General features: G+C 35.4%; 2 protein-coding genes and 1 long non-coding RNA gene across 6 annotated transcripts in view; 2 read left to right on the top strand and 1 right to left on the bottom strand.

Annotated features, from left to right (window-relative positions):
• LOC127862434 (uncharacterized) overlaps window positions 1-22,861 on the top strand; it is a 112,316-nt gene that overhangs the window by 9,383 nt on the left and 80,072 nt on the right. The gene's annotated exons all lie outside the window — the stretch shown is intronic.
• The window catches only part of LOC127862419 (uncharacterized), a 99,610-nt gene that overhangs the window by 3,123 nt on the left and 73,626 nt on the right, over window positions 1-22,861 (top strand). The window lies entirely within an intron of this gene.
• Window positions 6,119-22,861, bottom strand: part of LOC127862426 (midnolin-like) — a 46,723-nt gene continuing 29,980 nt past the window's right edge. For 3 of the 4 annotated variants that reach the window (XM_052401543.1, XM_052401546.1, XM_052401545.1), the window contains 5 exons: window positions 18,814-18,870; window positions 15,357-15,530; window positions 13,661-13,775; window positions 11,015-11,185; window positions 6,119-9,560 (listed from right to left, as the gene is read on the bottom strand). In XM_052401543.1, coding sequence (XP_052257503.1) covers window positions 9,241-9,560; window positions 11,015-11,185; window positions 13,661-13,775; window positions 15,357-15,530; window positions 18,814-18,870 — 837 coding nt within the window. In that variant the 3' untranslated portion in view covers window positions 6,119-9,240. Of the gene's footprint in view, window positions 9,561-11,014; window positions 11,186-13,660; window positions 13,776-15,356; window positions 15,531-18,813; window positions 18,871-21,604; window positions 21,695-22,861 lie in introns of all 4 variants that reach the window. The other variant, XM_052401544.1, reaches the window with a different exon arrangement.

The following is a 22,861-nucleotide window of genomic DNA, read 5'->3' as shown; positions in this document are numbered from 1 at the left end:
TTAACTCATTAAAAGAATAAAGCTAGTAAATAAACAGATTCAATCTGCATCTAATGAAATAATGGTTTCTTGTATCAAACGTTCACAAAACATGTTTTTCAGGACATGGATGGTGTGAGAAGACCAATTTTGTGTCCCAAGTCTCACAATATCGATCTTATCATTGACATGGATGTCTTTGGGGAAACCCGCAAGAGTCGCAAACGAAAGCGTCGAAAGAAAACAGAGAAAAGAACTCAAGTTAATACCGGCGATGAGTGTAATACGTCAATGGACAGTGAAACACATCTCTAAATAATTACTCTATTGAAAACTGTGGAAATGGTGTTGAGAATTCAGATGAAGTTATGGATGATGTGATTGATGACAAAGGTGACAATCCTGATGCTGCATTAAGAAGAAAGGTATCTGCTGAAGAAATAATGAAGAAATTGACAGAAGAAAGCAAGGGAACGCATGGAACGGAGTCCCAGGGCGGGTTATGACGCATTTATGACGGGGTTTATTTTTGCCATTTATAAAAGCCGTTGTGACGGGGATGAGGGGGTGGTGCAGATGGAGGGATGGACTAATAACTGTACCTCTGTGGAAAGATTTCCCCTTACTGTGACTAAGAGCATTTCAGTAAGAACTCCAAACAGCATCTGGAGAAAATGAGCAAAATCAGGAAGCCTCAAGTGGAGTATAGTTGCTGTCAACCTTTGATGACTTAGAACTATAGTGGCTTTTAACCTTATATGTATGTATAGTTGATGGCAACCTCTAAGGACTGTGCTGTATTGCTTCTATGGGTATCACTGTGGGAAAATAAGGCTCAATGAAAGTGTGTAAAGTGTCAACCCAGATCTGCCTGTGCAGTCCGCACAGGCTAATCAGGGAAGACACTATCCACCTTAACTTGACTGAATAATACCATAAAATGGATAGTTTTGTCCCTGATTAGCCTGTGCAGACTGCTCAGGCTAATCTGGGATTACTTTTTATGTTAATGCATTTTCTCAGTATTCACAGAGGGAGGCCCATAGGTTTGTGGCAACTGTGTTTTTTAACATCCTTAAAATCAGCAAACTAAATAGACAAGCTTTAATTCATAGTGTTTTTTTTAGTAATTGGATGACTTGGTGAATTGTTGGTCCTTTGTACACAGTCAACGCTTTTTATGAGGCTTTGAACTGAGTACACTGTCAAAACTGACAAAACTGTTTGACAGGTTTCACCTTTGTAGGCTTCAACATGAATTCCCACAACTATATTTTATTTTGGTGGATGAATACACTTGAGATTTATGTTTCTGAATAGAGCCATTTTTTTTGTTATTAAACATTTTTAATCATAATTTGTATCATGAGATGTTTCATCAAACATAATTTGAACATTTTGTTTTCTTTGTAACTAGATCTATTATTATTTGGAAAATTAGAACAAAAGTGTCCTTTTTGAATATAAGAGAATAATGTATGTTAAAAGTAAAGCTCAATCTTCTATTCACCATATAACTGAGTCAATGGCTGACATGATTCGAAACAGTTGGAAAACAATAGCTGTTTTGTAACCTTTTCTGTATAGAACTCCAGACATAAAAGTTACTTTTTACTTATTTGTTCAGTGAACATTTTAATGAAAGGTAATGTGTTTCACTGTATGATTTGAGGTCAAATATGCAATATTGAATTTTTCACCAATGATGTTCAGCAATTTTGTACATTTTAATGTCACGAAAATATTTGTAATTACATCATCCCATTGCTACTGGCACATTCTTGCTTAATATCAACATTAGTTCCTTGCATAAAAATGTATATTTTATACAAAAAGATCAATAAAACTTCTAAGTATTTTAATGGTTATACCTAGATAATAAACACACTCACACCCAGCATTTTTTCAGCAAAATTTGGATGTTTATTTCGTTTAACCTTTTACCCAATTAGATACGCATTTTCACGCATTTGTAGTCCCTTAGAAACTTAACTTATTTAATTAAGACCTTTCAAGTTTTAAAGGTTTTATTGCTAACCCTTAGATATGATGAGCACAGACAGTAATAAACCTGAATAGACTGTGAGGTACTACTCGCAGTCTGTTCTGATTTGATGCTATTTTGCGCATAGGCCATTTCACTTTGCTTCTGAGTGGGAAAGGGTTAAAAAGGCAGCACCTATGCTATTTTGCTGTTAACTTATGAACATTTGACAACTTGAGACTGTTTGCAACAGAAATTATATTTCTATGCAGCATATCAATCATGAATTTAAATTGAGATTCTATCAAACCACCAAATATATTTGGTTTCGCTCATTACCATTTATGAATAATGTGATAATACAATTATTTTTAATACATAAGTAATTTATAATTGCTATTAGCCTTTTACTTGTTTGTTTTAATATTTTTTATCTGAAGTTATCTAAAAAAATGTAATGACCTAAGATATTTCAACAACACTTTGAATATCATGTACCGCAATATTTCTCAATTCATTGGTTTTCCCTTTGTTTGGTTCTTAAAATAAACCCTATAAAGATGTTTAATCATTCTCATTCCTGATCTACCATTCAAAGCTTGGCATTTTAAAGATGTTGCGTGTATAAATAATTGATACTGATTCAGGTATCGCCCAGTCGAAGAAAATGTCAACGCAGTAATTTCAGTGAGGATAAAAAAAATTAACATTTGAACGATGATATTTGATGATACATTGTATTTCAAGCCGTTTCCTTTGCTTCTAATACAGTTTCCTGTCTAGGATCTACAGATCTCATTATGCTATCTGGAAAGGTCACTACAAAGGTCTTAACAGAGTTATTAGTATTTTTCTTCTCAAACTTTTCAGCAAGTAATAAAACTATTCCCTTTTTTTTAACTTTACCATAAATAGTGGTCACGTGGTTTGGTGTTTATATTCCTGTGTGGGCATTATATTTTGCAGTTACTTTGTCTTTTAGCTCACATGATTAAATTTTTTACCCTAAATGGAAGTGGTGTGGTGTTATATTTCTGTCTGGTGAAAGTGCATTACATTTTGCTGTCACTTTTATGAAACCTGAAGTCAGGAAGTTAATATTGGTGTGAAACATTGCATGGTGGTCCTCTACAATGTTTGTGCAAATAATACACCTGGGGTCTAAAATTTGCCCTGTCCTGAGAGTTCCTTGTTTTCCTGGTATGTATATAGTAATCAAGAGGGCCTGAAGGGCCCAAATTTGCTCACCTGAGATACAAAAGAACTGTCCAGCTCTGTGCGGCTCAAGATATCATAAGAAAAAATGCTCTGACCAAGTTTAATGAAGAATGAACAATAAATGTAACTTTTAGAGTGTTAACAAGGTTTTACTAAAGCCATATTGGATACATTCCCCAACCCCTGGTGGCCATGTTTTTCAAAAGACCGGAACTATTTTCAAACTGATCCAAGATATCATGAAAACAAATGTTCTGAACAAGTATTATGAAGATTGAACAATAAATGTGACAATTAGCGTGTTTATTAGAAGTTTTTACTATAGCCATATAAGGAAAAATGCCCTGAACCCTAGTGGCCATGATATTCAACCAACCGGAACCATTTTCGAACTCATCCAAAGTATCATTGTGACAAATCGTCTGATCAACTTTCATTAAGATAAGACAACATATATGGCCTCTAGTGTGTTAACAAAGTTTTACTATAGTGAAATAGTAATATATAGTCATATAAGGAAAAATGCCCTGCACCATTGCGGCCATGTTTTTCAACAGACCGGAACCATTTTCTAACTTATTCAAGATATCATTAGAACAATATTTTTTTACCAAGTTTCATGAAGATTGGACAATAAATGTGACTTATATAATAAATGTTAACAAGTTTAAACTATAGTCATATAAGGAAAAATGTCCTGCCCCTGGTGGCAATGTTTTCCAACCAAACAAATCCATTTTTGAACTCTTCCAAGAAATCATTGGGACAAATCTTCTGACCATGTTTCATGAAAAAAGGACAATAAATGTGTCAAGAGTGTTAACAAAGTTTTACTATAGCAATATATATAGCAAGACTAGGACAAGAGTGTTAACAAGGTTTTACTATAGCCATATAAGGAAAAATGCCCCGCCCCCTGGTGGCAATGTTTTTCAACCAACTGGAACCATTTTCAAACTCATCCAAGATATCATTGGGACAAATCTTCTGACCAAGTTTCATTATGATCTGACAATAAATGTGGCCTCTAGAGTGTTAACAAGGTTTTGCTATAGCCAGATAAGGAAAACTGCCCCGCCCCCTCAGGGCCATGTTTTTCAATCAACTGAAATCATTTTCTAAGTCGTCCAAGATATCATTAGGACAAATCTTCTGAAAGTTTCATGATGATTGGACAATAAATGTGGCTTCAAGAGTGATAACAAGGTTTTACTATAGCCATATATAGCCATGTTAGGAAAAATGCCCCGCCCCCTGGAGGCCATGTTTTTTCAACCAACTGGAAGCGTTTTTCAAACACGTTTAAGATATCATTGGGTTTCATAAAGATTGGACAATTAATGTGGCTTCTACTCTATAGTGTTAACAGGTCAAATGTTGACGCTGCACAACGCACGACAGACAAAAAGCTATCACAAAAGCTCACATTGTGCTCAGGTGAGCTAAAAACATGAATAAATATCTGAAACAGTAAGGCTGTGAGGTTTGGTATATGGCATGTATAATTGCATTGTGTTCCTCTACCAATTTTATTCAAATCATACCCCTGGTGTCAAACTGGTCATTCACAAGGGTCACAAGACATTTAAACCATTGAAGCCATTTAAATTCTTTTCACTTAAAAAAAAAAAATACTCTTCCTCTTCTCAATGAATCCTAAAATTGCACAAATTGCATGCTACACGTGTTTCAACTATGTGTAGGGTGAAATGACTTCATTTTTTCTTTTACATGACAATTCTGACATGTTTATTATGCTGTTACATGTTAAATGGCATGTTTTTATGTTATTCTTGATTGTGTGTAACTGCAATATCTTTCTCATTATCACAAATGAAATGATTCGCTGTTGTAAAGACTGCCAATTTGTTGTGTACTTTTGTATGCCCCTGGATCGAATGATGGGGGGTACATTGGTTTTGGCCTGTCTGTCTGTCATTGTATGTGTGTGTCATTGTATGTGAGTGTCTGTCCCAAAACTTAAACCTTGGTCATATCTTTTGCAATATTGAAGATATCAACTTGATATTTGGCATGCATGTGTATCTCGTGGAGCTGCACATTTTGAGTGGTGAAAGGTCAAGGTCATCCTTCAAGGTCAAATATATGGCTTCAAAGAGGCGCAGTAGGGGGCATTGTGTTTTAGGAACACAGCTCTTGTTGTTCCGGGAAAAAAGGGCTTAATGCTTATATATAAATTGTTGTAGAATGCAGACTTATCTTGGACAACACTTTCTGCTTGTATGGTATTTTTTGTTCTAAGGAAGTCTCTTTTAAACTAAATTCATGTACAGGCAGAAAGTACCATACCTGATTAGCCATTGCAGACTGCACATGCTAATCTGGGACGACACTTTACTACTATACATTATAACTGGTAAGCCCAGTTTTACGATGAAGTGGCTCATGTGCATGCATAACCCTTTACCACTGAGATATGTATTTTGACGCATATGTAGTCTCTGAGAAAGTTACATTTAATTAAAGACCTTTCTTACTGGATTCAAATTTTAGAGACTTCATTTCCAACCCTTGGATATTGATGAGCAGCAAACAGCATACAACCTGAACAGGCTGCAAGTTACTAGCAGGCTGTTCTGGTTTTATGCTGTTTGCACATGGTCATTTTCACTTTGCTTCGGAGTGGGAAATGGTAAATCGATATGTCACCAAAGCGGCTAATAAGTCATGCATCAGTATACATTTTTTGGTTCGTTTTAAGAATAAAGGTTTGTGAGTCAGTACGAAAATTTGACGTTATTTTCATGATTCATTATTTTATTTATAGATGCATCAAAAGCCTAAACTAGCTAGCGGATTTACTGGGTAGCTAGCTCTTGGTGTTAGTTCAAATCCAGACCTTCTATTAATAAGACATAGCCGCTACATCTTATTACCAATATTTTAATTTCAGCAAACGACAATAAACAAGTGATGTTCAGTAACACATTTATTTGTGTCATTCAACAAGTTTTGAAATGGAACACAAACATCAAATATAGAAGGCTAAGTACCCAAGTCAAATAATATATGGCCACATTCTCTGGGCATGTTTAACAAACAGTTGTTCTGTTTGAGGCTTGAACAATTATTTCTTTGAAAAATGAAGATTAATTAACTGCTTTGGTTGCAAAACATAATTGTTTAAATTTTCATGATGCCTTTTGATAAAAGAGACTAGGTAGATTTTGTTTTAAATGAAATAACTTTAACATAGGTATAACAATTTTTGACCCCCCCCCCCCCAAAAAAAAACAAAAAAACATTTGACTGGAAAAAATTAATGTGAATTCAAGCCTTGCGAATAAATTGATTTTCACAGACACAAACAGCATAACTGTCCATATTAGCCTTCTCTAGCTACATTCTATAATCTACATTTTTGCACAGCAACAGTAATGATTTCAAACAAAAGTAAGTAAACAGTAATTACGACATATCATGTTAAATTTGCATTTATCAAAAATACAAAATTGCGTTTCAGACAGACCAGTAAAAAAAATATGACAAACTATCATTCATTATTTTTGTCGCATTTTGAGAAAACTGTGCATAATGCGTGTGCGTAAAGTGTCGTCCCAGATCAGCCTGTGCAGTCCACACAGGCTAATCAGGGACGACACTTTCCGCCTAAACAAGATTTTTGTTAAGAAGGGACTTCCTTTAAACGAAAAATACCATAAAAGTGGAAAGTGTCGTCCCTGATTAGCCTGTGCAGACTCCACAGGCTAATCTGGGACGACACTTTACGCACATGCATTATGCCCAGTTTTTTCAAAATGCGACACATTTGAAAAAAAAGCTTTTTGCTTAGAAATGTTGTATCTATTATGTCAGAAACTATTAAATATTAATAATTCCCCTTTTTGCTTACTGATATTTGAAATGATATGCAGCATTATATCAACAGATTCTTGCCATTTTTATTCCAGAATAAATAAATTAAATAATCAAATGTAATGTATTGCAGGATATAAGAAAATATACAAAATATTGTCAATCCCTCTTGCTAACAAATACAAACTGGCCTCTACGGCATGCCAATATAAATACATTTACTTATATATGTACAAATAATAGGGCAGTTATGAAATCGAAACAAACTGAAAAATCCAAAAATGTACATGTACATAAATGGCGACCTAAGTTTAGAACCTCATTTGTTTTTTGTAATTTTGCATGTATAAATAATTGCATACACTTATTTATAACTTTTTCGAGTTCAATGCAATAAAAGAAACCAATCAGAAGCAGTTCCTGTTTATTGTTAATCTTATCATATTTCCTTCAAGGACAACTATTACGTACACACACCTACACCATGCTTTTTAAAATATCAGCTTTAAACTAGTGAACACATGTTGTTCAGCAAAGAATCAACAGAGATATAGAAATTCCTAGTAGAAAAGTTAACCCTTTCAGTGCAGGAACCAAATTTTAAAGGCCTTTGCAAACAGTTTGGATCCAGATGAGACGCCACGTTCTGTGGCGTCTCATCTGGATCAAAACTGTTTGCTATTATGATAGTATTCTTTGAAAAAAATCGAAGAAAATGCGAATTTTATAAATTCAGCAGACGACATTTAAGCAGACGACAAATTTCCCAGCATGCAAAGGGTTAACATGTTGTTGCGCAGGATGCAGCAGATTGTTTGTCAGCAATATTTTTCCCGACAAAGGGGGAGTAATGGAATTCATACTAATGACATTTCATTAAAAACCCACTTGTGGAAAATAAACGCAAAGCCAATATCAAATATCAGACCGATGAAACAATGAAAGTAGCAGAGAGCTGTCCTTGCACAACATTCATCATTAAAATAACAAAAAGTAAGCGACATTTAAGGGCAATAAAACAAAATTCATGTTACAACTGTCAAAAGCAATGTAAGGTCGATGACAGATTTAAAATGAACTTGGGAATGTCAGTCGCCATTCAAATTTATCTAACATATTAAAAAATAAATGGTGAAAGTGTGAAGCGTGTTACTACAAGTCTTGTTATGTGATATTAATGTATTTTCTTTCGTCTATGAAATTCATTTTAGTTAGGTTTTGCTTCACATAGATGACAGTCACGCACATAAGTTCTGGTTTGACATTCATTCGCATTTGTTCTGGTTAATTAAAATTCTGTTCATCTTATTAGCAAAGAAATTTGAGAAAAATTAACCGCATTTGACAATATATATACTTAGAAGTCTGCTTAAGTTAACATCAATGTGTGTGCAACATATCAAATGAATATTCATTGTGTAATTTTAACTCAAGAAAAAAATTGTCCCATTAAATCGTCGTTCTTACTTGTATAATAAAGATGCAAGTCTAATGAATTCAATATTTAAACTGATAGTAAATAAATTTGGAGAAAAAAAGCATGTTTGTAATTAAATATGGTAAAATATGGTGAAATGGATTCAGGGCTGACAAAGTCTTTGCATTTGAAGGACCACACCTATAGAATAATAGCTGTATAATTATATAAATCATGCAATATTGTCACATCTAAGAAAGCAATTTTTGTACATATATACAAACACATCCCCACAATTTAAACATTTCTAACAGCTCTGCCTAATTATAAAACATCAACTGCTTTAATTCAAATTTCAGCGTTGTGAATTTATTAATCGCCTCATGCTGTTAACGTTTAAGCAATAAATGCCACTCAACATGTTTAAATTATTCATGCCATATCCTCTTTGTTCAAAATATAATGTACCAATGCATTTGCTACTGAAATCTTTGTAACACTAGCAGTATTGAGTCATACGAAATGTATGTCACACATGGTGGTATATATCGTGCAGTTTATACGTTAATGATACAACACTAGTACAAACACAAATGGAACATGGCTGAACAACTGTCAAAATCTCAAGTCCGTGACACAAAACCATCACTTCAGCAAAAAGTGTCCCTCTCAGACCCTCCACAGAAAATACACAACGGCCATGGTGGATGATCGACCACAGGCCGTGAAACAAAACAATGTGTCTAAAGGGTTAGACACAACCAAACGTGAGCCAACTTGCTGCGCAATTACAGCATGCATGGTCTCAGACAAGAACACTCTCGTGTTCTATTGCGGTCTGCGTGGAAGCAGCGAAGGCTGGGCTTGCATCGCTGTGTGACTCCTTATTGCCCGCAGTGACCTCGATGTCACGTGGAAGAGTGGAAGCCTCGTAGTTCAAAGGCCCAGAGGATCGCATTCTCTGGTAGACGTGCTGTAATTTGTTTGGCCACTGGTATGGGGAACGCAAGCCTCTCTTCTCCTGTCTACGCAGCTTGCGTTCTTGCATCAACTTTTTCAATGTTTGCACTTTGCCTTGAAGGTTTTCATTTGTTGCTACTCCTATGCTAGAATTCTCATAGTTACCTAAAAGATGTAAAACAAACAGTATTCACAAGTTGTAAACACTTTACCACTCAAATACGTACTTTGATGCATTTGTAGTTGCTATAAAATCAAAGCAAAATGTAGACATTTGTAACTAGAATAAAGTTTAAAAGCCTTCAATTTCAACCATAAGATAAGCAGCAAACTGCATGAAACCTGAACAGAGTGCGAGTTGCTGGCAGGCTGTTCTGGTTTTATGCCGGTTGCATATAGCAATTGACACTTTGCTCCTTAGAGTGCAAAGGTTAAGGATGTAGAAAAATCTTAAAGGGCATAAGGGAACTATTTTGTTTTTCTTTGTAACCCAAGTAAATAGTGTACACAAAGTGAAACAAAGCATTTCACTTCAGTGCAAGACCATAAATCCTAGCTACCATTTAAGAGTCTGAAATTGTGAAAGTTGCACGACAAGCAGGTTAACATTGTGACCTAATAGAAATTAATTTTGTATCTTTTGTCAAATAGTTTAAGAGGCAGTTTACTTAGGCTGATCTTTAAAAGTGCGCCAACTTCAATAACATGTCACAAGTTTGCCAATAAAAATGTGATGTTCTGTCACCACAACTAAATTCAGCATCATCCACTTTGTTTAAAAGTTCAGTGGCATTTTGTTTGAATTTAAATGAAGTGATACAGGCCAACTTGAATTTGCTTTTGAAGTATTGTTAATCCAGTGTTACATATGTTAACATCTGTTTAAAATAAGCTCTTCAAAAAAATTCAACAATTAAAATGACTATCTTGTAGACATAATAAAGAGACCAGCGGTCAATTGTATAAATCTGGATAAATCTTATCCAGCGGATAACTTTTGGTTATCTTCAATTTTATGATAAGATAACCAAAAGTTATCCGTTGGATAAGAGTTATCCAGATTTTTACAATTGGCCGCTGAGGACAAAGAGCCCTCTTGCACAACCTTATGCAATCATTATGCAATACCTTAAAGTTTCATTATAATGAGAAAACTTTTTGTCTTCTTGATAATATTACGCTTATTATCTGATATTGCAAAAAGTCAACACTGATCCCTGACAAGGACAGGTTCATTTGTAGAGCCACATGCTGGGAAAACAAGGCTTAATGCATATGCATTATGAGTCATCCCAGATTAGCCTGTGCCTTCTAAATAGGCTTATCAGAGATTTACAATGGATTTTTATTTAGAAGGGACCTTAAAACAAAAAAAATCGTTAAAGCAGAAATTTCATCCCCTATTAGCCTGTGCGAACTAATAATTCAGGTTTTAAAGGCTTCAACTCCAAACCTTATTTACAGATTAGCAGCAAACAGCATAAAACCTGAACAGACTGCTGTTTGCACATAGCCATTTTCACTTTGCTTCTAAGTGGGAAAGGGTTAAGTATCTTTGTTGCTAAGGGGAGAAACATGGCTAACTGTTCATAAATCAAAATCAAGTGAATTGTACTAACCTAGGCAATGTGTCTCTTGTGTGGAACTGTACGGCTTTTGTAAGGAGCAAGTTCTGGACGTATCTCGGAACTGGGGCGACGCGACCAACAAATCGTTCAAGATCTGAAGAATCGTGTTAATGTCACGCTTTGGTCGCCCTGCAGACTCATGTATTGATGGATCTAAGGTTCCTGAAAGGGAGAATACTCATGTATTGATGGATCTACGGTTCATGAAAGGGAAAATACGCATGTATTGATGGATCTAAGGTACCTGAAAGGGAGAATACTCCTGTATTGATGGATCTAAGATTCCTGAAAGGGACAATATATTGTTCCAAAACAAGGTCCAAGCAATAATGTCATATTTGTGCCATGTTATGCAGTTCGCACAGGTTAATCAGAGACGACACATTTCACTTTTAAGGAAAGTGCCAACCGAAAGTCAAGGGCAGGCGGAAAGTGTTGTTCCCGATGACCTGTGTGGACTTAACCCTTTCAGTGCGGGAACCGAATTTTGAAGGCCTTTGCAAACAGTTTGGATCCTGATGAGACGCCACAAAACGTGGCGTCTCATCAGGATCCAAACTGTTTGCTATTCTGATAGTATTCTTTGAAAAAAATTGAAGAAAATACTAATTTTAGAAATTCAGCAGACAACATTTTAGCAGACGACAAATATCCCAGCATGCAAAGGGTTAACAGGCTAATCTGTTGTGCTAATCATGGGGCACACTTTACCCACATGCATTTAGCCCAGTTTTCTCAGAACGCAGCTTGATACACTGATTGAAAGTGTGTCTGTGTTTTGTCTTTCCGTTGTTTTTTTACGCATTAATTACACCAAAGATTAGGACTTGGCTTTGTTTCATTCAAATTCAACAATGTAAGTAGGTAAAAGGAAGAATATTAGATAATTCTTTATTTCTACCATTTTATAAAACTTAGTACATTTTTCAGTATTTCATGGCCAAGAAACAGACAAAAACATGCGGAAGACAAACATGATGTTTCAATTTACACCCACATATAGAACCTTTCAACAGCATGTTCACAATTACAGCTTCAGTTTCCTTAAGGATTATTTGCAATAACAAAGCAATTAAAGGAGAAAAAAATATTCCTACAATTAAACATCATTTTTGACGAATGCTCATTATGGAAACAATAGTATAAAATTAGTAGAATTGTATGATGAATGGTTTTTATTTACAGAAGAAGAACCATTAATCACTAACAAAACAAATTGCTGCAAATTTGTTAAACAAGAAACAAAAAAGCCATAACTCCTGTGTGTTTTAAGGTTTTTCATACCCAATGTAAAATGTACGTCACTTTAAAAGGGATCTATGAATGTCATGCTTGTTCCAAAGACAGAAAATACCTAATCAGTAAACAGTTTTAATTTAGATTAAATTTAACATTATCACACGGAACACTCAGTTGTAAATGTAGGAAACACACAAAAAAGTAGTCATTGTAAAATGTAGAAACACACAAAAACGTTGTGCAGTTTACAATCTGCAGTTTATTAAGGAAGTGAAACTTTTGGAAGTGTGATATTTTCAACAAGCCACAGATAAAACGTTCATAATACAAGCAAGTATTAGACCGCGATAAACTTTTTTTTAAAGCAAACACATTGAGGGTGTTCTATTGCCCACATACCTATTTGCATTTAATAGCCCTTAGTATTAATAAATATTATTTGAGCTGTATGCCTCTGAACTGCACAGGCTAATCTGGAACAATACTTTTGGCACATGCATTTAACCCCCTTTTCACAAAGCACAGCCCATTTGGATTATAAGAAAACCATCAAAATGACTCCTGGCATGATTAGAGTGACCGTGAATTTATTGGGAAAAGAAATACAGACCAATTTAATAAAGCAAAATAATGATTCTATTTTTGGCAATGCCAGATCGATTAACCATTGTGCTAGTAAATTTCAACAATCATACAATTATAGGAGGTTATTTATGCAAAAGCCACATTGTTTGGGCACATATGTGGGAAGTCAATCAGACACAATTAGCAATCATTTAGAGCATTACGTAGGCTCAATACTCTTGAAATTTAAGTACTTTAAACCAGATGGGGTTTAATTTTAAGTCATAGTTATACAATATATTATTCCACACGTCATGTATGTAAAAAGCTCAAGGTTAATATCTGACATGTTTGATTGTTGCCAAGGTTTAACAAAAACATTTCGACCTCTTGGTCATCCACATTGTCGACAAGCAGAAAAGACATCTGCCGAGTACATCTGCACCAATACAATAATTGTGCTTGCACTGTAAGCTTTTGAAATTGCCAACAGTATTAGCAACGTTCTGGTGAAAATGTGGATAAAGTGTCATTCCGGATTAGCAAGTGAAGACGGCACAGAATAAAGAGGGTTGACATATGTCCCCTTTTAAGAAACTTGTTTTTTAAAAAAGGTCTCTTCTAAACATAATCCAGTATAGGCGTAAAGTGTCATCCCTGATTGCCTGTGAGGACTGCACAGGCTAATCTAGTATGACGCTTTATGCACACACATTAAGCCCAGTTTTCCCAGAATGAAGCAAATATTTTTACATTTTCAGCGGGATGACACTATGCAAATGCATTAAGCCCCTTTTTCTAAGAAACGGGCTCATGTTCGGCCTGCGAGCCTACCTGAGAACGTTCCGGAGTACACACCCTGCCCCAGGTGGTTGATACTGTCGATGACGGCCCCTGAATTGCATCCGTGTACCCCAGCGTGTACACCAGCGCTGTGTGGATTGGACTTCTGTAAGAAATATGTGCCCACATGTAAATCACAAGTGTGCCAAACATGATGGAATACTTAAACTTAGCTGCATCAACAGCCAGCTAATTACCAGTCTGTGGTGAGTTTACTGGGTAGATCTAGTACTTGGTGTCTGGGTAATGAGTGCGCGAATAATAAATGAGAATTGACCAAAACTGCAAAGGTAATATTTTGTTTGAAAAAACATTATATGACCCATAATTAAATTGTAAGATATTTTTCCTTTTTTTAAGTTTTGTTTTGAAAGCCCTGAATTTTGGTTTTAATTGTGTGTTTTTAACTCATACAATTTGTATATTTCTCACAAATAACAGAATAAAAATACTGCTAATTGGTAATGCTGTGCAAATAATTATTAATGCAATTATTCATACTCACTCGATAAACTAAAAAAGTGTGACTGTTTGACATGATTGATTAATGTGCACTCTAGAGAATATAAGCGATAGTAAACCCCATATTTACATACACCTCCAATGATCTTTAATGTAATTTTATGGCCCAGAGCTAGTTTCACTTCCTACATCCATGCCAAAACAGCTCACCTATTCCAGGTGATTTAATCACTTGCAATTGGACCAATGTATGTATTCACCTACTCGTCTGCCCACACATTATACACAAGAAAGACTGCTGTCCTCAATACATACCGAAGGTGGTAGGTAGAAGGCTGGAGTATCTAGATTTACATTATTCAATAGACTTGAATAGATTTAATCACAAAGGCTGTATTAAGGTTATAGCTAACATTTGTTTCCTTGAGTGTGTAAACTGAAACTTATTTATGATAAGATTCATACACAGACAGAAATATGGGTGAGAAAACAGCGATTTTTTGGTGTTGGATTGGAAAAAGTACCGGTCTTAGCCCTATTGGGCAAAATGCGCGCAAACCCCAGAAATTGGAAAAAATTTCGTTGTGAAGTCTTCATCTTGGGAAACTGGTGAATGCACACAGATGTTGATTTTTTGCTCCCAAGTACTTTAAAATTGATAACCAAGTATGTTGTCAATATTATATTTTCTAAGGTTGAAGCCATCGAGTTGCATTGAGACACTAACTAAATGTTGCATTTTATTTTAAAAAACAACAACCTTCCATTGGCAAATTTTTTGACAGTAATTGAGAAACGTGTAGTTTTTTATAATTTGGAAAGTGCCATTTTCCGGTACTTTATAAAGAAGGAAATAAATGCTGGGTAAATGTATTATAATTATCTGTGTCCAGCTTATCAATGCGTACATTTGACACTGACTGTATTTCCAACAATATTTATTCAATATAAGTTGACTATTTATAAAACTAGCAATATTATTAATTGTATGAATCGTCCATATTTTTTACCCTTCTCCAAACAAATCATAAGGTTACATTCTAAATATGAGTCTGTACTTTCTGGGAAAGCTGGACTAAATCCATGTGATGTTTGCACAGGCTAATCAGGGATGACACTTTCAGTCAAATCCAGTCTAGTGATATGTGTGCAGAGATTCTGAACAACCAAAGAGGTATTTTTGTGGCTCTCAAGTTTCACGAAAACAACAAACTCATTATCTCACCTCTGAGGTACTGTGACTGTGGCCGGTGGAATGCGCGCAGTGGTTCTGCACCCCCTGAGAGCGCCTTCGGGACAGACACGACGCTGACGACAACTGCAGCTGCACGAACATCATGTGCTCCCCTAGCTTCATTGCCAGGAGCAGAGGAGCACGGCCCGTGAGGAAATCATTAACCTGAAAAATGTCAAGACAAACCAATCATTGACCTTGAAAATGTCAAGAGAAACCAATCATTGACCTGAAAAAAGTCAAGCGAAATAGATCATTGACCTGAAAAATGGCTAGAGAAACCAAAAATTGACTTTGAAAAACGTCAAGAGAAACAACCATTGACTTTGAAAATATGAAGAAAAAAATATGCTGATGGTTGTTTGAGAAATATGGGCCGATGAGGAAATAATTGACCTTGGAAATGTACAGAAAAAACATACTGGTGTTTGTTTGGGAAATACGACCCAAGAAGAAATCATTGACCTCAGAAATGTACAGAAAAAATCTTTGAAAATCATCAACCATGCAACTGTTAAGAAAACCATATAGATATTTGTATTTGAAAAAAAAAACCATGGCAATTTAAGAAATAATTGACCTTGAAATTTACAGAAAGCCTTGTCAGTGCTTGTATAGGAAATAAGCAGAGCCTATTTGGAAAGCATTGACCTTGACAATGTAAAAAAACCATGTCATTGTTTATATGAGAAATAGGCAGGAAGCTTGCAAAATGTTATGAATATGCACCGAATAAAAAGAGGGCATATTCGTAGCTGACTGTTGCATAAAATAAGTATTATAAAAGTCACTGAACTGATTTTATGTAACTGGCAACGGTCATAGTTACAAACAAAAAGTTCAATTTTAATGTGACATATCACTTACCATGTTGTTGTCAGGTAATGTCATTTCCCACTTAGCTCTCAACCCTCATTTTGTATAACAATTCCCTCCCACTAAAAGTGTTTTCACCTATCTGAGATTGTTATGACAACAATAAAGAAACGACCTGGTGACATTTAATTATTATCAAGGTCTGTTCTAGATACTATTACGAAATTCACCTTTGATGTGACATAATATTGCAGCTCTCCCAAGGGAGGTGGCTTTTAACCAGTGAAGGATTCCATTTCTACTTTACACTGGGAATAATAATTCAACCAGCATGATTAACCCTTTACCACTTACATTTTGACGCATTTGTTGTTTCTTAGAAAGTTATATTTATTTAAGGACCTGTCTTACTTAATTCAAGTTTTAAATGCTTCATTTCCAACCCTGAGTTACTGATGAGCAGCAAACAGCATTAAACCTGACAGACTGTGAGTTACTTGCAGGCTGTTCTGGTTTTATGCTGTTTGCACATAGCCATTATTACTTTGCTTCTGAGTAGGAAATGGTTCACATGACCATATAGACATGTGAGCTGACAGTGCTAGAGATAAATCTGGGTAATCAAAGTGAGAATACAGTCAAACCTGAGAACAGCGGTCAGTCAAGGGAAATGGCCAAAGTGACCGTTGTCCACAGGTGACCGTTGAATTCGGATCACAACTTTAAGATGGTTTGTCAGTTGGTAGTATTGATACGTCGTTACCCCACCCAGTCTTTGCATACAGTGTTAAACAAAGGCTCATTGCCGTTAACTAAGCATAATAACAGAAATAACTTACATGTGCACATTGAATAATACAGAATAATATCTTATAGATTGATTTAATTTCATAAAATGTTAAGTTAAAGTAATGACTTTATCAACGCTTGTATAATTGTTTGCTCATGCATCTCTTTCATTCAGTAAATAAAGCTTGTCACATGCCGTTGACTTCACGTCCGTACAAGTCTAAACAGCGGATCCGCTGTCATAAACCGATAGTACCATGAAATTGTACCGTTCTAATTCAAAGAAAAAGACGCAAAAAGTGAGTTAAAATTTATTCGTACGCAAACATCACACAAAAGGCATTTTAATTTTTAATTCAAACCGTTTTAACACTGTATTATGTGTTTACTCGCAGCGGGCTGCTTTTATAATATCAAAGACAATTACCGCTATCAAACGCTTTAACCGCAAAATAGACTGACAAATGATATGCTGTGTTTTTAATTTTCGCGACTCGAGAAGACTGACGCGGACCGTTGATTTCAGGTAAAATTTGAATTTCGGAGTGGAATATAGTGGCCGTTGGCCGTTATGGACAGGTGGCCGTTATTTTCAGGTGTAATATAGAGTGTTTTTCGTCGGAGAGATTCCAGACTGACCGTTGTCTGCAGGTGACCGGTAAATTCAGGTGGCCGTTAGGTCAGTTTCGACTGTACAATCAATTATACACTTTTGAGGCCTGCACTAGGTAAACTCGGCTTAATGCTTGTCTATCAAGTGACGTCCCAGATTAGCTTGGCCAGTACACCCAGGCTAATCAGGGACGATACATTCCACTCTGACTGGAATTTCATCTTGAAAAGACTTTCTTTGAACGAAAAAAACACACCATAAAACCGGAAATTGTTGTCCATGAAACCAGTCCTAGACTGCAAAGGCTATCAAGGACAGCATGTTACGCACATGCATTAAGCCCAATTTTCCTACAGCATGGCTGGATTGTTTTCATGTTCCAGGACAGCCGATTACTAATTGACCTAAATTCAGGCTGCATCAGTGTAACAATACAAATTGATTTTATGATTACCTCTCTTATAAACGGGTCTAAAAATAATTTGTTGTTGGAATATTTATGATTTCCTCATTCTACTCAGTAACCAGGTTGATCAAACCATAACACTTGATTGTTCCATCCTCAATAAAGTTTTATGAACAGGGTGATCTAGTGCAATGAGACCGTCACAATAATGTACATAAAAGATTGGGCTCTCCCTGGGAAAGGAGTGAACAGTAATTTGGGGAATTCGGTATGAGGCTAAATATCATGATAAATAATTTATTATCTTGATTACTTTCAGTGTTTGATTCTTAACCCTTTACCACTTAGATACATATTTTCACCCATTTGTAGTCCCTCTGAAAGTTAAATTTAAATAAGGACCTTTTTTACTAGATTAAAGTTGTTAAGGCTTTATTTCCAATCCTTAGATACTGAGCAGCAAACAGCATAAAACCTGATCATACTGCGAGGTACTTGCAGGGTGTTCTGGATTAATGCTGTTTGCACACATCCATTTTTACTTTGTTGACTGGTTATTATATGAAGTCTATGAACAGTATATGAAATTAACGAAATTTTGGGAAAACTGGGCTTAATTTATGTGCCTTAAGTGTTGTCCCATATTAGCCTGACCAATCTGCAATTTGAATGATTAATTAGTCCCTTCTTAGTGAAAATCCAGCTTAGGCATAAAGTGTTCGCCCTGATTGGCCTGTGCTGACTGCAAATCTAGGACAACACTTTATGCACATGCATTAACCACCTTTATCCCATATCGCGACTGTTCACAATCAAGATCCTACCTGAGATTCTGAAAGGTTTTCTAGGGCCTGCATCACACGGGAGTTGGTAGTCATGTTCTGTAAATAAACAAAAACTACTGTCACAAATAATAATTAAACCAGAATATATTCACATTGTTACTACATGCGGTCAGCAACAAAAAGTACCTACTTAAAACATTAAACACTTTTTATACAGTTACTTCTTTTACATTCTTCGCAATGAAATTCATAAATATACATTGGTAACTTTGTTACAACAAAAAAGAACATGCTGTGACATCTGACGGTATAAAGGCCATAATTGTAATAAAAATTGGACACAAAAGGTAATTTTTTTAAAGAAGGTTGTGTGCACTTCTGTCATACGGTAAGTTTCTCATACGACACCTATAACAGAATAAAGGGAATGAATGTCATGGAAATGTGACACAATAAGTATCGTTTTTATGAAGGTTTGGTGCACTTCTAATGCACTGTAACAGTTTCTCAGCGACACCAAAATGAAAGATCCTCCTACTTTAAAACCATTTCACAGTTTCATACTAAACACCTTCAGGGCGCCTAAGAGAGCACATTAATACTGGTGTGATTGATGAAAATGCCATAAATGTCATCATAGGTAACAATATTGAGATATATATTAGTCTCACAACTTTATCGCCTACTACATATAAACTTTGAAAGGGTAATACAGTCCAACCCCTCTTAAGCAGCCAGTCAAGGGAAACAGCCAAATTGGCTGCTTAAGCGGGGTGGCCTCTTAAGAGGGGGTTGGGTCATAGGGAGTCTGGAGTTGATGAGTGCATGGCCAACTGTTCAATTTTTGTATAAACAAAATGGTAAATATGTGTACATGTACAGCGATTTTCCTCCTTCTTTATAAAGTACCGGTAAACGGTACTTTCCCAATCGAACGAAAATTCCCAAATTCCCAAAACGGTACTTTCCCAATCGAGCGAAAATTCCCAAATTCCCAATCGGCATCTGGAAAAATCCCAATCAGCGTCCGAATTTTTTCTCAAAACGATAGAAAGTTTCGTAAAAAACCAACTTTCGGCGAGCGAACAAAGAAAATCGTATAGTTGTGTGTAACCACGCGCTCGATTAATTTCGGGTTTTATTATTCAGCACATTCAATCAATAGAGTTGTTACTGTTTCCAGTTCTTTTGCCAGGCAGCCAGCGTACTGTTTTACGTCGGTTTGTAACCTTATCGTAGTTTGAAATGAGTCATAATAGCAAATATTATGCCAAAAAACCAATCGGAACCATCTATCACAGGACACATTGACAGCAATAATGATGCTGTGCAGGGAGGGATGCAAGCAACTGAGTGATGATCAAACATCAAAGATTGTTGAAATTTTCACAAAAATGAAAGAGAGAGACATTGCTTTAAAAGAGATTAAAACAACTAGTAATTGATTTGGTGTGTTCTTTATAATATTTTGTTATTTATATAAACTTTATAACTTAATGGTCATTAAGGCATGCCTGCAAATGATTATTTAAATGTGTATGTTCAATTAAGTATGAACTGTATGATGTATTCAATAAGACCCAAACTTCACGACGCGATTTTCCCAATTTCAGGATTTCACGACTCGATTTTTCCCAATTTTGAGGTTTTCACGACTCAATTTTTCCCAATCGGACCGGTACGGGTACTTTTCCCAATTGGACAAGGAAAATCGCTGATGTACTAAACAATGTATAGACTTAAAATAATTTTATTTCTTCCTTTCTAAAATCAGCTATAAGACAACATTTTCATTAAAAAAAAAAATAATTCTATTCATCTTTCTAATCATCATCAATATCATCATCATCATCAGAATCAAGTCAATGAAAAAGAATCATTCTCATGATTCATTGTTTACACAATGCGCGTTGTATGGCCCCAAGGCACTTAAGATGGGAACAGTTGTGAATCAGTTATGCGTGAATAACTCCCGTGTCACTATAAATCGGTAATTTAATCGGTTTATTGCAGTTTTATGGCTTTGAATACCTACCGCACGAATTGGTCCCGACAGTGATCTCCTTCACGATAAAATTGTGGCCAGTTACTTAAGAGACTGATAATAGCAACCGGGTGTAATCCTCCTGGTAATCGTGCTTTTCATGCATAATATTATAAAAACATTTTTTTGCCGCGTAAAGGGTTTTATCAAAATTAATATTGAAATCATTGTAAATATAAAACAAATATAAATGTTTTGTTTCATTCCCAAATGAGAATAATGATTTGTAATCCGAAACACACTCCTGATTGTTTAATGTTAACGAGACGTTTACAAATTCTAGCATCGTGTTTTTCCTTTGTCCCGGCAAAAACGCGCAAAAATTATGCACCAATGTACAATGTCACGCCATACCCATGGTTCGAAAGCATGCGTGTATTGATTTTTGGATAAAACTTTGTAGCACAGATAACATGTAGATCAGTCGATTTCGGTTAAAAGTTTTGTTGTTCTTTTTAACTTTTAATTAGCCGATAATTGTCCTAAATGTGTGCTTGAAATAGTATGAGCTACAAATAATAAATTATAAATTAAGAATCTCCTTTCCAGTAATAATAGGTGATATTCGCACGTGCGGAAACAAAAAGATCAAACGTCGCATATTGCTTTTAACCCGATAACCCGATAATCCACTGCTAATTAATTGCAATTTGCAATCTGGCTGTCAAAATGTTTATCACACATCACGCTTCAGTACTACAGAGCCTAAACCGCAGACTGGAAGTGCATATCAATTTTTTTGCCGTTGCGTCTGTGTAATTTTGCCAATGAACATGACTGACTTACTTGCGCGTGACCACTCATATGGGGTGAATTTAACATTTGGGATGCAAAATTTCTGGCTGCTGGCCGGAGAAACGGGGTTACCGCTTTACCCTTTAAATATAAATACAGACAAACTGTAGGAATATCTTCTTTTGTATTCAATCATATTGCTCACAGAGATTAGTTTAAACCTATTTATAATAGCTTGATTGAATAAAAAGCCTACAGCTTATTTTAAATGCGCTCGAGTCCATTTCCTGGGACTAGAACCAGTACTTGTTGTCTATAGTGAAATGTAAAGAACTCTCCCATTGTGGGGACTGAACCTGTGACCTCTTGATCGCAAGATGGACACCATATCCACTTCACCACTGTGACCTTAACAGAGGTCACAGAGATTTCAAAACTAAATTCCACTACCACCTCGCTTAACACCTCTGCCCCACCCACATATTACAGTCAACGCCTTTATAAAAATGTGTTCCTGAACATTTTATCTCCATTTTACATTTCAACTTTTATAAATGAAAGGTCTTTCAACATCACGTTAAATGTCAATGGAGTTCATGGAATTTCACAATTCTAATCTAAGTAAGAGATATTTTCAGACATTACAACAATTAAGCCCACAACTGTTATTCTTTCTTGTAATGTAGACACTGATATATCTCACACAAAAACCGCATAACCTTTGTAAATACAACCAGATTCTTTGATAGAACAATTAAAAAAAGTAAAAATTGCACACATTCACCATCCTATCTTAATTCTACACCAGTGCATTTCTTTAAAACTTCAAAGTAATTATGTAAAGCAAAACATCAGACAACAAACTAATTATTTTTGCAAATAAATGTGACTTTAGCTAACTTTTTTTTTAAATTTGTTTATATGTTGTTGTTTTTTTACATGTTGCAATTTGTTTAAGCCACTGGCTAACATTCAAGTTTTAGCTTTAAATAAAATAATAGATTTGCAAGTGCAATATTGAATAATAAAATTCACAAAAGAAATTATTATTTTTATTTCCATTTTTCTATATTTATTTGTTTAAAAAAATATGTTCAGCACTCTCCTAAAACAGAAGGAAAAGAAAGAATTGCTATGTTATTGCCCCCCCCCCCAAAAAAAATTCAGACAAATTATTCCCTCTTTCTGACCTCATCCTGTTAGTTAACCCCCTTACCCCCACCCCCTCCATACACACTCACACACACACAGAGGGATATTTAAGTGCCTATTAGGTCACACAACCCAAATAACTATTCATTATATAAA

This window comes from Dreissena polymorpha, chromosome 16, assembly GCF_020536995.1.
Source record: "Dreissena polymorpha isolate Duluth1 chromosome 16, UMN_Dpol_1.0, whole genome shotgun sequence".
In the NCBI taxonomy this organism is placed as follows: domain Eukaryota; kingdom Metazoa; phylum Mollusca; class Bivalvia; order Myida; family Dreissenidae; genus Dreissena; species Dreissena polymorpha.
Note: the sequence above shows the minus strand (reverse complement) of the source record. Positions and strands in the feature narration are given on the sequence as shown.